The sequence below is a fragment of the Egretta garzetta genome, unplaced genomic scaffold (genome assembly GCF_000687185.1).
Source record: "Egretta garzetta isolate BGI_Z169 unplaced genomic scaffold, ASM68718v1 scaffold43, whole genome shotgun sequence".
Lineage (NCBI taxonomy): Eukaryota > Metazoa > Chordata > Aves > Pelecaniformes > Ardeidae > Egretta > Egretta garzetta.
The window spans coordinates 1,767,928-1,777,867 of record NW_009259047.1 but is presented as its reverse complement, the minus strand read 5'-3'; the positions used below and the strand labels follow the sequence as shown (position 1 = coordinate 1,777,867).

Here is a 9,940-nt window from a genome sequence, read left to right as displayed (position 1 = left end):
AACGGGGGAGAGCTGGCCCTGGGGACAGGCCTTCAGCCGGGCCCTGCGCTTGGGGCCCTTCGGTTCCGGGAGTGAACCGCTTTCTCCACAGACCTCAGTGAAGGGGAGCAGCGATCTCGGTGCTGGGTGGCAGTGGTGGCCTTGAGAGCCGCCGCCTTGGGCCGTGGGAGTATCAAAGGCTGAGCTTAGACCCGGTGTTGGGCCTGTCTTACACGGTGCTGTAGTCGGGCAGGGTGAGTTTTAAGCTAATGAGGACATAAAAGCAGGCCCGTCCTGAAAAGTCTTCTTTGTCCAATGTAATTGCTGTGGCCCTGCGTGGATGTTATTAGGAGTTATATTCTAATAATTAATTTCTGTGTAAATTAAAACAAAACTGGCCAAACCCTGCCCAGACCAGTTGTCTGCTTGTTTCCAAGCCTAGCCACAAACAAGGGGTTTGCTTCTTTCCCCGAGCTGCTTCAAAAGCGTATCGACAGGTGAAGACAGTTGTGAGTTCCTGTATATATATAATCTCACAAGAGTGGTGTAAGTAAACAGGGTAAACATTATAGCCTATTAGTCGTTAAATTGTAGATGTCAAGGCTAAAATGTGTTGCTAGTGAAAGAAGAGCTTTTTTTTTTTCCATGGAAAAGAAGTGGACAGAAAGCTGTCCTCTGGTTTTTTTTGTTTCATTTTGTTCGGGAACCCCATTTCTTAATTAGACTGAAATTAAGCAGTGTCACTGTTCTAGAGTTGCTTCTCGTCCATGCCATGTTCTCTGGTGTCCCGATACCCATGTATATTTTTAATCAAGGCGATGTTGCAACTTCTTTTTAAAAGCTGTCTTAAAATAAGTAATACTTCTGTGTGGAAGTATACACAATATCATGGTGGTATGAATGTGGGTTTTGCAATACACTTAAAAATTACACAAATGTGTTATGTTAATAAACTTACTTATTTTAGGCACCTCCAAAAGCCATACCAAAGACTATTGAAAATCAGAGAGTGTACGATGAAACAACTGTAGATCCCAACGATGAAGAGGTAAGTGCTTAATTTCTGCATATGCTATTAAGTTCAGGGTGTTTTTTTCCAAGAAGGGACATAAAATGGATTGATGAAACTTACAGTTCACCACTCTCCTGTTAAGGTGTTGATGAATTACTTTTTACATGTGATGGGTTCACTTAGAGGTGATGTCATTCTTTCATTACCTACATTAGATAGTTACCTTTTGCATGACTGTTATTGGTAGTAAAACCTGCGAACGTTCATCACGCTAGATTCTTAAAAATGTAAAAAACACATGCCTTGTAACGATGAATTATAGGATAGGTCTCATGGTTTGAAATTTTTCGCAGTAAATTCAGTTTCATCACAGCTTAGATCAGATTGAACAATTGTTCTTGGATTATTTTATATATGGTGGATTAACAAGACTTCTGTTCTTCCAGGTTGCTTTTGATGAAGCAACTGATGAATTTGCACCGTACTTCAACAGACAGACAGTTCCCAAGATTCTTATTACAACATCAGACAGACCTCGTGGGGTACGTATGTTTTACTTGGAGAATTCTGAGCAATCAGCTGGTTATCAGATATCCAGGTTTTCATACTATGATTGGTAAACTGATAAATAATAGCTTTCACATGGATTTTTTTTCTGCTGTTTTATTTAGTGACTATTAATAACCTTGTGTATATGTCACTTTATTAGTTTCTCTAGCACAGCTTGTTTCCTTCGTAACAAAAAATAACCTTGTACATATGTTCCGATATGCAAATGATCTGCATTACCTAACTGGGGAGATTGCTAACATTTATGAAAACCATAAAAAAGTAGTTTTAAACTGTTCACGGTGTACTTTTTCCTATTTTTATCTGGGAACTCAGACATTAGTACCTGAAGAAATAGTTATATTGTGTTTTGAAATGTTACGAACCTTTTGTAAACCAATGTCCTTAATAAACAGTGAGTTTGGAGGTTATGCTTTTGGAATTTTCCTGCTTTTTCCATTGTAGAGGGAGGAAAAAAAATTCCTTTAAAAATTTTTTAAAAGTCCCTGGTGTGCTGCAGTCTTTACTGCAAGTAATTTTTTTTCCACTGACTGCATTAAGTAATTTAATAGCTTGTCTTCAAACATTTATAGAGCCTGGAAGTAATATATCATCAGGGAGAACAGTTGGAACGAGCTATCCTCCATTCCCCTAATACTGAATTTGGCACTGTATTTACTGCGTTGCAATTTAACTCTGCTGTTTTGCAGAGAACAGTGAGATTCTGTGAACAACTGTCTACTGTCATACCTAACTCGCATGTCTACTATCGAAGAGGACTGGCTTTGAAAAGAATTATTCCACAGTGTATTGCAAGGGACTTCACGGATTTAATCGTCATTAATGAAGATCGCAAAATACCAAGTATCCTTTTGTGTGTTTATTAAAATAGATATATTAGCTCTGGGCCTATTAGGGAAGAAAACAATTCCATAGCGTGCATCAAAGATCTACTTTATTTTGTATTTTTTCTCTTCACTGTGCAGCATACAGTGTAACTACGGTTAAAAAAATCACTGTGCCAACTTGAGTATCTGATGGCTAATGGAACTTGGAATTATTAAAGAAAGTGTGCTGGCTTTTTTGTAGTTCATAATGCACGGATAAACATTGTTACTATTTCAGTAAATTTAACAGTTTGATTAATTAACAAGTTTTTCTGACCAGGAAGTTGCATTAAGTTTTGCTGACTAGATAAAACATTACTAATAAGCGAGAAAACGACAGAAGGTAACTGGTTAGCTATTGAAGCAATAATTGATGGACATACTTCAGAGCATTAGTTAACTAGTTTATGAATGTATGTTCAAAAATATAATGAAACCTTGTAAATCAGACCTATATTATGGATATAAAATTCTAATGTAATACTGCATTTTGCAGAAAATGTTCCTCTAAATTACATGTTGAATTTTACCAGCCTTTTTTTTTTTTAACTCTGTGAACAGATGGTCTTGTTTTAAGCCATTTGCCTGATGGTCCAACTGCTCATTTTAGAATGAGTAGTGTCCGTTTGCGTAAAGAAATAAAGGTGAGGCTCCAACAAAATTTAAAAAAAAAAAGGGTAGTCTCTTGTTTAATGATAAATACTTTCAGTCTACTTAAACTGTCAAAACTGGTTGCACTTTTGTATGATTGGGCTGATCTTGTAAAGGTGTGTTTTTCCGTAAGCTAACAGGGGGCCAAGGACTAGTATATTCTACTTCCGTAAGCAGCATGTTTGCATTTTCATAGTTATTTGCTGAATTTAACTGTCTGCCAAGTATTTTTGTAGTTGTGCCAATATATAGCAGCTGATAACCTACATCAGTAGGGAATACCCAATGTATAGTATACACACAATAGGGTATATAAAAATAAGCAGTATAAAAGATTTCATTGGATGTAGTTCCTAGTCTTGAATAAAACCTAGTTTTTCTTACTCTTACAGCCCTGTCACCTCTTCTGTAGTAAGTATTGCTTACTTAGCCCTAAATAATTTGCAGTAAAACGTTTTGGGGTTTGGGTTTTTTTTGTTTTGAAATAAGTAACTTTTAAACTACATCTGTTCTTTAATTAAAGAATAATCCCATACACTCTTAGTTGGTGTTAGTACAGAAAGAAGACTCCTCTGATTAGCTGCTGTAACGGGTGCTGCCAGGAGTGGAAATCGGTGCAGGAGAGAGAAATGTAAAAATTACTTGTACTTTTTCATTCAGTTTATATTGTTGAACCAAAGATCCTTATGTTAGCAGCTGCTCTTTTATTTGTATACAAACTCTTTATTTGTATACGAACTTAAGTTGTGTTGGAAAAAATGACTAGGGCATGTTGTCATCGAAGTTGGCCCTGGTTGTCTTCCCCCTATTTTATTTCAAACTCTTCTTTGATAAAGTATTAAAACCCTTTTGCATTTGGTCTGTTCTTTGCATTCTTACCTGTGACTTTCATTTCAGCGAAAAGGGAAAGAGCCCACAGAACAGGCAGCTGAAGTAATCCTGAATAATTTTACAACACGGCTCGGCCATTCTATCGGTCGCATGCTTGCTTCTCTCTTCCCACATGATCCTCAGTTCATCGGAAGACAAGTAGCCACATTTCACAACCAGCGAGACTACATCTTTTTCAGATTCCACAGGTGATATTTTCAGCAAAACTCACAAATGAGGGAGAATGTTCTTGGACCTTACTTCCTAACTTTTTTTTTTTTCCTCCTCAAGATATATCTTCAAGAGTGAAAAGAAGGTGGGAATTCAAGAACTTGGGCCACGTTTTACATTAAAGTTGAGGTCTCTTCAAAAAGGAACTTTCGATTCCAAATTTGGAGAATATGAATGGATTCACAAGGTATGTCTAAGTAACGATAATAGTCCTGCTTGGAAAGGGAAACTAAATCTGACATGAAATTGAACCACAAATCTTAGCCTAAAAAAGCAGTATAAATGCAGTTCTCAATGCGGAAGTGTTTAACTGAAATATTTAGAGGTATATTTTGAGAAATATGCAAAGTAGAAGCATTCTGCTGTGTTGCAAGTCAAAAATAAAAATAGCAAGGATGATGAGTATCAATATACCGTTACTACTTATTTGCAGAATGTAATTTCTTTAACATATAAGCAAATGTGAAAAATGTTCCCCTGGTATAAGCTATTATAGGAAGCCCAGTTTTGTGCAAGGTGAGTGCAAAAAATATAATGTAAAAATGATTAAGCTATTTACATAAATGTCACTTCTTAAGAGTGAATGGAAAATAACACTGACCTTTGCACACCTTCAAGTGAAACAGGAGTATTACTCTAGGCAATGATTGATTACTTTTCCAGTCATTTTTACCATTAAATTGCAGTTGATTGATTGGCAAAAATTAGGAGTATACAAGCTATACCGGAAGGAAAATTCTAATACTCCTGGTGTAGTCCATGAAATGGATAATCTTGTTTAAGGACACGTTGTCTACTGTGAGTAGGCAGAGAACTACTACACGGTCTTTTGCTCTAAATCACTTAACGTCCAATTCTTCTCCCTTGTCAGTCTTGAAAAGTTGGCTATGAAGACTTAGCTACACCGTAACTGTGACACATCTCGACACATCTCACTACCTACCCTACTATAAACAGGAGTTGTCCTTGTTTGTATCCTGTTGCATGAATTTGCTGGTTAATAACTTTTCTTTTAAATTTCAGCGCCGAGAAATGGACACAAATAGAAGAAAATTTCACTTATAAGGGACAGCCATCTGCCAGTTGCTGGTGACCAGAAATACAACAGCTGCCTTGCACTATGGATTGTCTCAGACTCCTAACTAACGATAACGATACTGAACAGTATTTGTCTGAAGAAAGACAAACTGCAAACATTAAAACTTTTTACAGGAACCAATCAAGTGGGACGCATCTTTCTTCCTATGTTTGTGGCTAAATCCAACATGACAAGGACAGTGACTCTTTTTCCAGTTTAGCAGGCGAAACGATGGCACTGTCAGCGCAGCTTGTCATTTAGCTATCACTGTAGATTTGCCATGACTGCTGCTGTGCTGTAGAGATAAATTACATTTTGCAACATCAAAGAATAAATATTTTGGTTAAAGATATTCTCAGAATAAAGTATTTCTAGTTATGCAGCTTTTTTTTCTGTTAAGCAACTAACCCCAGACATCTTCCATTAATCAGGTAAGAGATAAATATTTTAAACCTCTGACTTACAGTATCCTGTTTCCTGACAGTATGGTGATAGTTTCCCAAAAAAGGTCTCCTATCTAGAAAACACTGAGAAGGCCGTATGCAATCTAAGAAGTTCTGTGGTATTCTATTTCATTCATGTGTTGCATAAAATAGCCATGTTGCTGAAGTTACAAAAAAATTATGCTTGACTCCTACAGGTATCTCTTCTGTAAATGTTGTATTTAGAAGAGTTATATATGCAAAGCAGTTGATATTCTTGTACACAAAAAGAAATAAACACCAATAGGAAAGAGGTCAGCTTGCAGGAAGTACCTAAAGCTATCTCATCTAAAAATGCTGCTCAGTGGAATGTGGAAAGGCTCTGAACAGGGTTTTTCCCATTGAAATCTTAAAAATGCTTCTTTAGCCTCATCGCTATACTGAAGTTGGTATTGCCTGCAGAATAAACTACTGTTCTGCCTTAAGTTTGCACATCCACTGGCAGCTAGAAAGCTAAGTTTCCTTTGAATTACTTTCTTTTCATATGCATCTACAGTAAATGCTTTCTCATATTTACCCAAAGATTAAAATGGTCATAGGCCAAGTCATCTACTAGGGTAGAATTACTCTTTTAAGATAAAGAATAATTGAGTTACTCTTTGTCCTTATTTAATGTCTATGATGTGGGACAGCTTATAGTTGAATTATAAACTAACAGCCCAAATTTTTTTTTTCTATTCTATTATGCTTCTAAGTATAGTGTTGATGAAGCCTCATTGTTCTGGAAGACTTACCAACCTCAGGCAAACTTGCAGCAGCATGGAATATTTAAAGACAGGCTCCTGTATATGCTCTCCAGCTGCTGCAGAGCGATGCAGGAACTGGTGAAGTGTCAACATATCCAGAAGTTAATCAACGTGTGACAGTAATTTCAAAACCAGACTAAGTCAAGACACTTTTATTTTTTTTGTTTGGCATATAAAACTGATTCCCTTATGAAACAGAAGTATTTTAACTAGCATACAGTTCATTTGGAGAGGTAGATGGTAAGAGGTTTGACAACAGTAGCAATTTTACAGTTAGATTTGGCACGTTAAAGCTAAGCTTTTGTACAGACTTCAAACCAGGCCACTCCTTGAGGCATTCTGCCCATACACACATCAGCAGCTAGGAAAAGATGCTAAAAGGTCTGAAAAACAAAAACAAAAATGTAGTTAGAAAAGTACCAATGCTAAATTAAGCAACTCTATGTCTAAGAACATGTACCTGCAGAATATGCTGTGGACCACTATTTAGAGAAAAAAAATCCTCAGCTGTTTTATAAAACTATTAGCTTCTAAAATAAACTTTTAAAACCATGAAGCTGTCCCCAGGGATACAAGAACATAATCAAAGGTGTTACAAAAGAACGGAAGCTTAGTGTCTCCTGGAAGCCAAATTGCTACGTAGGACAGAAAAAGTTGTTCCCGGTCACTTGGTGCCCACAGAAATACCAGGCATCTACTTGGCCTTTGAGAAGCAAGGGGAGCCTGTGTAACTTAACAAATCACACTTCCTCTTCACTCCACAGAGGTGGTGTTGCCTGTGCGAACGTGAACTGTTGGCTCATTGTGAAAACACCAGGATTACAGCTAAGAAATTGCCTATTTTGAGGAAGTGCTTGCAAAAGACACAGTGAAGGAAAGAAATTTTCCATATAGGTAGTGTAACTAAAACTGCTGTTCTAATTACTTTTGCCTGTAACATCAGCAGAAGTGAGTGCTCTGTTCCAAAATCAGAGAGGGGGAAGATAAGGGCTGTAATGGGGAAGGAGAAAATATTAAGCCTTTTATGCCCTGTGTACACACACGTGTGTGTGAGACAGAGGAAACATTATTTCCTGACATCCACACCCAGGAATTACTAGACCTTGACAAAGTTCAGTGGGGAACTGTATGTGTCAGCGAATAAAGTACAGTTTATTTGGCTTTTTATAGGTTATCAGTCTATAATGCTTACAGATGATCTGATTTCTTCCTTGAATTACTGCTTAAAACTGAAGCTACAGTAGCGTGAACACAAGTCAGCATCTAAGAATAGTATCTTTTAAATAAGGGTAGTTGATAAAATTCACGGTAACTTTAAAAGCTACAAGAACTGTAAAGCACATCTCAGTTACACTGCTGTAATTCATTACTCAAAACAATGGGGAAAGTGTTTTTCTTTGCTGTGTTACAATTAACTATTTAGTTAAGCATCAACCTCTATACCGTGTTACTACTATGGTCTTTACTAGCATGAACCGCTTTGTTTATACACAAACTTTTTGGAAGCTTTCTACAGTCTGCTTGAGGGGAGAGCAATTTTAAAGAACAAATTTAACAATTCAGTCTGACTGTGGTCACCTTTCTATAAAGCTGCCTAAATAACACAACTTAAATCTAACAAACTACAGTTCTTTAGGTGATGTTAGTCAGCTACAAAAACAGGATTCTTCAAGGTGAAGACTCACTATGAGATTTCTAAGGATCGTGAGCTACGGTTACCTCTATCAGGTGCTTCAAAATAACGTATAGTGTCTCACCCCCAACAGATCCAAGTCAAGGGGCAACAGAGAAGAGGGACACAGTAAAGTTATGCGTTTACTGTGGGCAAAATATCAAACTATTGTGACTCTCGGGGTCTTGGTGAGACTGCTGTGGATCCAAACCTCACCTTCTAAACAGGTTAGTCTAAAATCTAATCACCAGATTTTCAAGGAATGCCAGATTAGTAGTCTTCACAGTGATAGCAGTAGTGCTAATGAACCTATAAAAGTTTTGGAATGAAAATCCAAATGAATATTCAACTGTTTCTACTTATTTAAACTGCTACCCATGTAGTAGCTTATCTGAGCGGAGTATGGGCCTCAATACAATTCTTGGACTACAGTTTTGTTGGGTTTTTTTGGCTTAGAGGGTGTGTCCTACAGGGGACAGTGCTCTTTGTGGAGACCACCACCAACCTATCTTTGGAAGTGCTCTTTAAAAGTTTAAAGTCTGCTTTTATCTACCACAATCAAGATTCACCATGTACGCTGTCAGGCAGGTAATCCTACATGAGAAAAGGGAAATAATACCCTTCCACAGGAGCAAGATACAGCAGAATTACTGTACAGCCAGGTTAGTCCAAGCAGCAGCTCCATAGTAGCTGGCCCCACTACTGCTTTGCTCTGCAACAGCTAAATGCCACACATAACAACTTCTGAACAGCATTGTGTCCAGTACACAGCTACTACCAGAACAGGGGAGGAGGGGCCCAGAACGGGGATCTTGACCAACACCAGCTGCAGAAGTCAGCTGTCTCTTCTCAATACTTCTAATACAGGCAGTCTCAGTTAAAGCCAGCTATTTTTAATGACAGAACAGTTTACAAATTGTAATTCAAGAACTTACCACTGAAAGATACTGAAGTAATTCACGTAATTACAAAAACGAACAAACTTTCTGGGGTCTGAATGGATTTGTACTTGATGATACTCCTGTCAGTAGGGGATCGTGTTGTGCGTTCTGCAGGCAGAACTGCTTCAAGTCTGCTGCAGCCTGAGAAACCTAGTTGTAATAAAAGCTGGTGTTAGAACTCACTGAATACTCTTTACTGAGGATGTAACTACATCAAAAAGTATAAAGAAATACTGCTGAATGATTCTGCAATACAGCTTATGTAAATTTTATACTGTAGTTTCATCACAATTTTTTTTGTTTCTTAAGAAGTTGCACAATATTAGAGTAAGAAATAATTGGGAAAATTTTCAGATTAAGCTTCCAAGCCTGAAGGGTGAAAGATGAGCAACATCTTGGAGATGGCTTTGTTAAATAAATGAAGATCCTTGCTCTAGCATAAATAGTTTAAAAACACAGCCTATAGTTTCAGATGCTCTACTCGACTGAACTGGCATTTTATCCTCCCTCGGAAAGCCATCCTTATCATAAGATACCGTATGGGTTTTTTGGTAGGCTGTACCTACCTAGAAACAGAACAGTGAAAAAACTGTCTTGCTTTTCTGTGCCGTAACTCTGAACTCGCAAAAAAAGAACGATCAAAGTTTCAGAAAGCAGCGTCTTCGCTGGCACCTTGTATTTGCAGTTTGCCCAGAGTTTCTTTAACCGGACAGGGCCCAGCCTCGCCCCGACAGTGCCCGAGTCAAACGCACCCGGTGTGCCCCGCAGCGCAGGCTCCATTTTACAGTCCCGGGGCCAGGCCAGCCGAGGCAACCGGTGGCGAACCCCGGCTCCGCTGCGCC

At 38.0% G+C, this 9,940-nt stretch overlaps 2 protein-coding genes across 2 annotated transcripts in view; one reads left to right on the top strand and one right to left on the bottom strand.

Annotated features, from left to right (window-relative positions):
- RPF1 (ribosome production factor 1 homolog) overlaps positions 1-5,678 on the top strand; it is a 26,769-nt gene extending 21,091 nt beyond the window's left edge. The window contains exons 2-8 of the mRNA XM_035890663.1: positions 947-1,027; positions 1,438-1,533; positions 2,251-2,404; positions 2,989-3,071; positions 3,976-4,157; positions 4,240-4,366; positions 5,203-5,678. Of these exons, the coding sequence (XP_035746556.1) occupies positions 947-1,027; positions 1,438-1,533; positions 2,251-2,404; positions 2,989-3,071; positions 3,976-4,157; positions 4,240-4,366; positions 5,203-5,244 (765 nt within the window). The 3' untranslated portion in view covers positions 5,245-5,678. The remainder of the gene's footprint in view (positions 1-946; positions 1,028-1,437; positions 1,534-2,250; positions 2,405-2,988; positions 3,072-3,975; positions 4,158-4,239; positions 4,367-5,202) is intronic.
- Positions 5,679-6,621: 943 nt separating this feature from the next.
- Positions 6,622-9,878, bottom strand: GNG5 (G protein subunit gamma 5). The gene is made up of 3 exons (XM_009635115.2): positions 9,771-9,878; positions 9,093-9,248; positions 6,622-6,868 (listed from the first exon to the last, which is right to left on the bottom strand). Exons 1-2 carry the CDS (start codon positions 9,876-9,878, stop codon positions 9,123-9,125), a joined length of 234 nt encoding a protein of 77 aa, XP_009633410.1. The 3' UTR covers positions 6,622-6,868; positions 9,093-9,122.
- Positions 9,879-9,940: the final 62 nt, after the last annotated feature.

Coding starts and splice junctions, on each gene's coding strand:
- GNG5 (XM_009635115.2), bottom strand. CDS start 9,878: ATGGAGCCTGCGCTGCGGGGCACACCGGGTGCGTTTGACTCGGGCACT. Junction 9,249..9,770: donor GGGCAAACTGCAAATACAAG/GTGCCAGCGAAG, acceptor TATTACAACTAG/GTTTCTCAGGCTGCAGCAGA.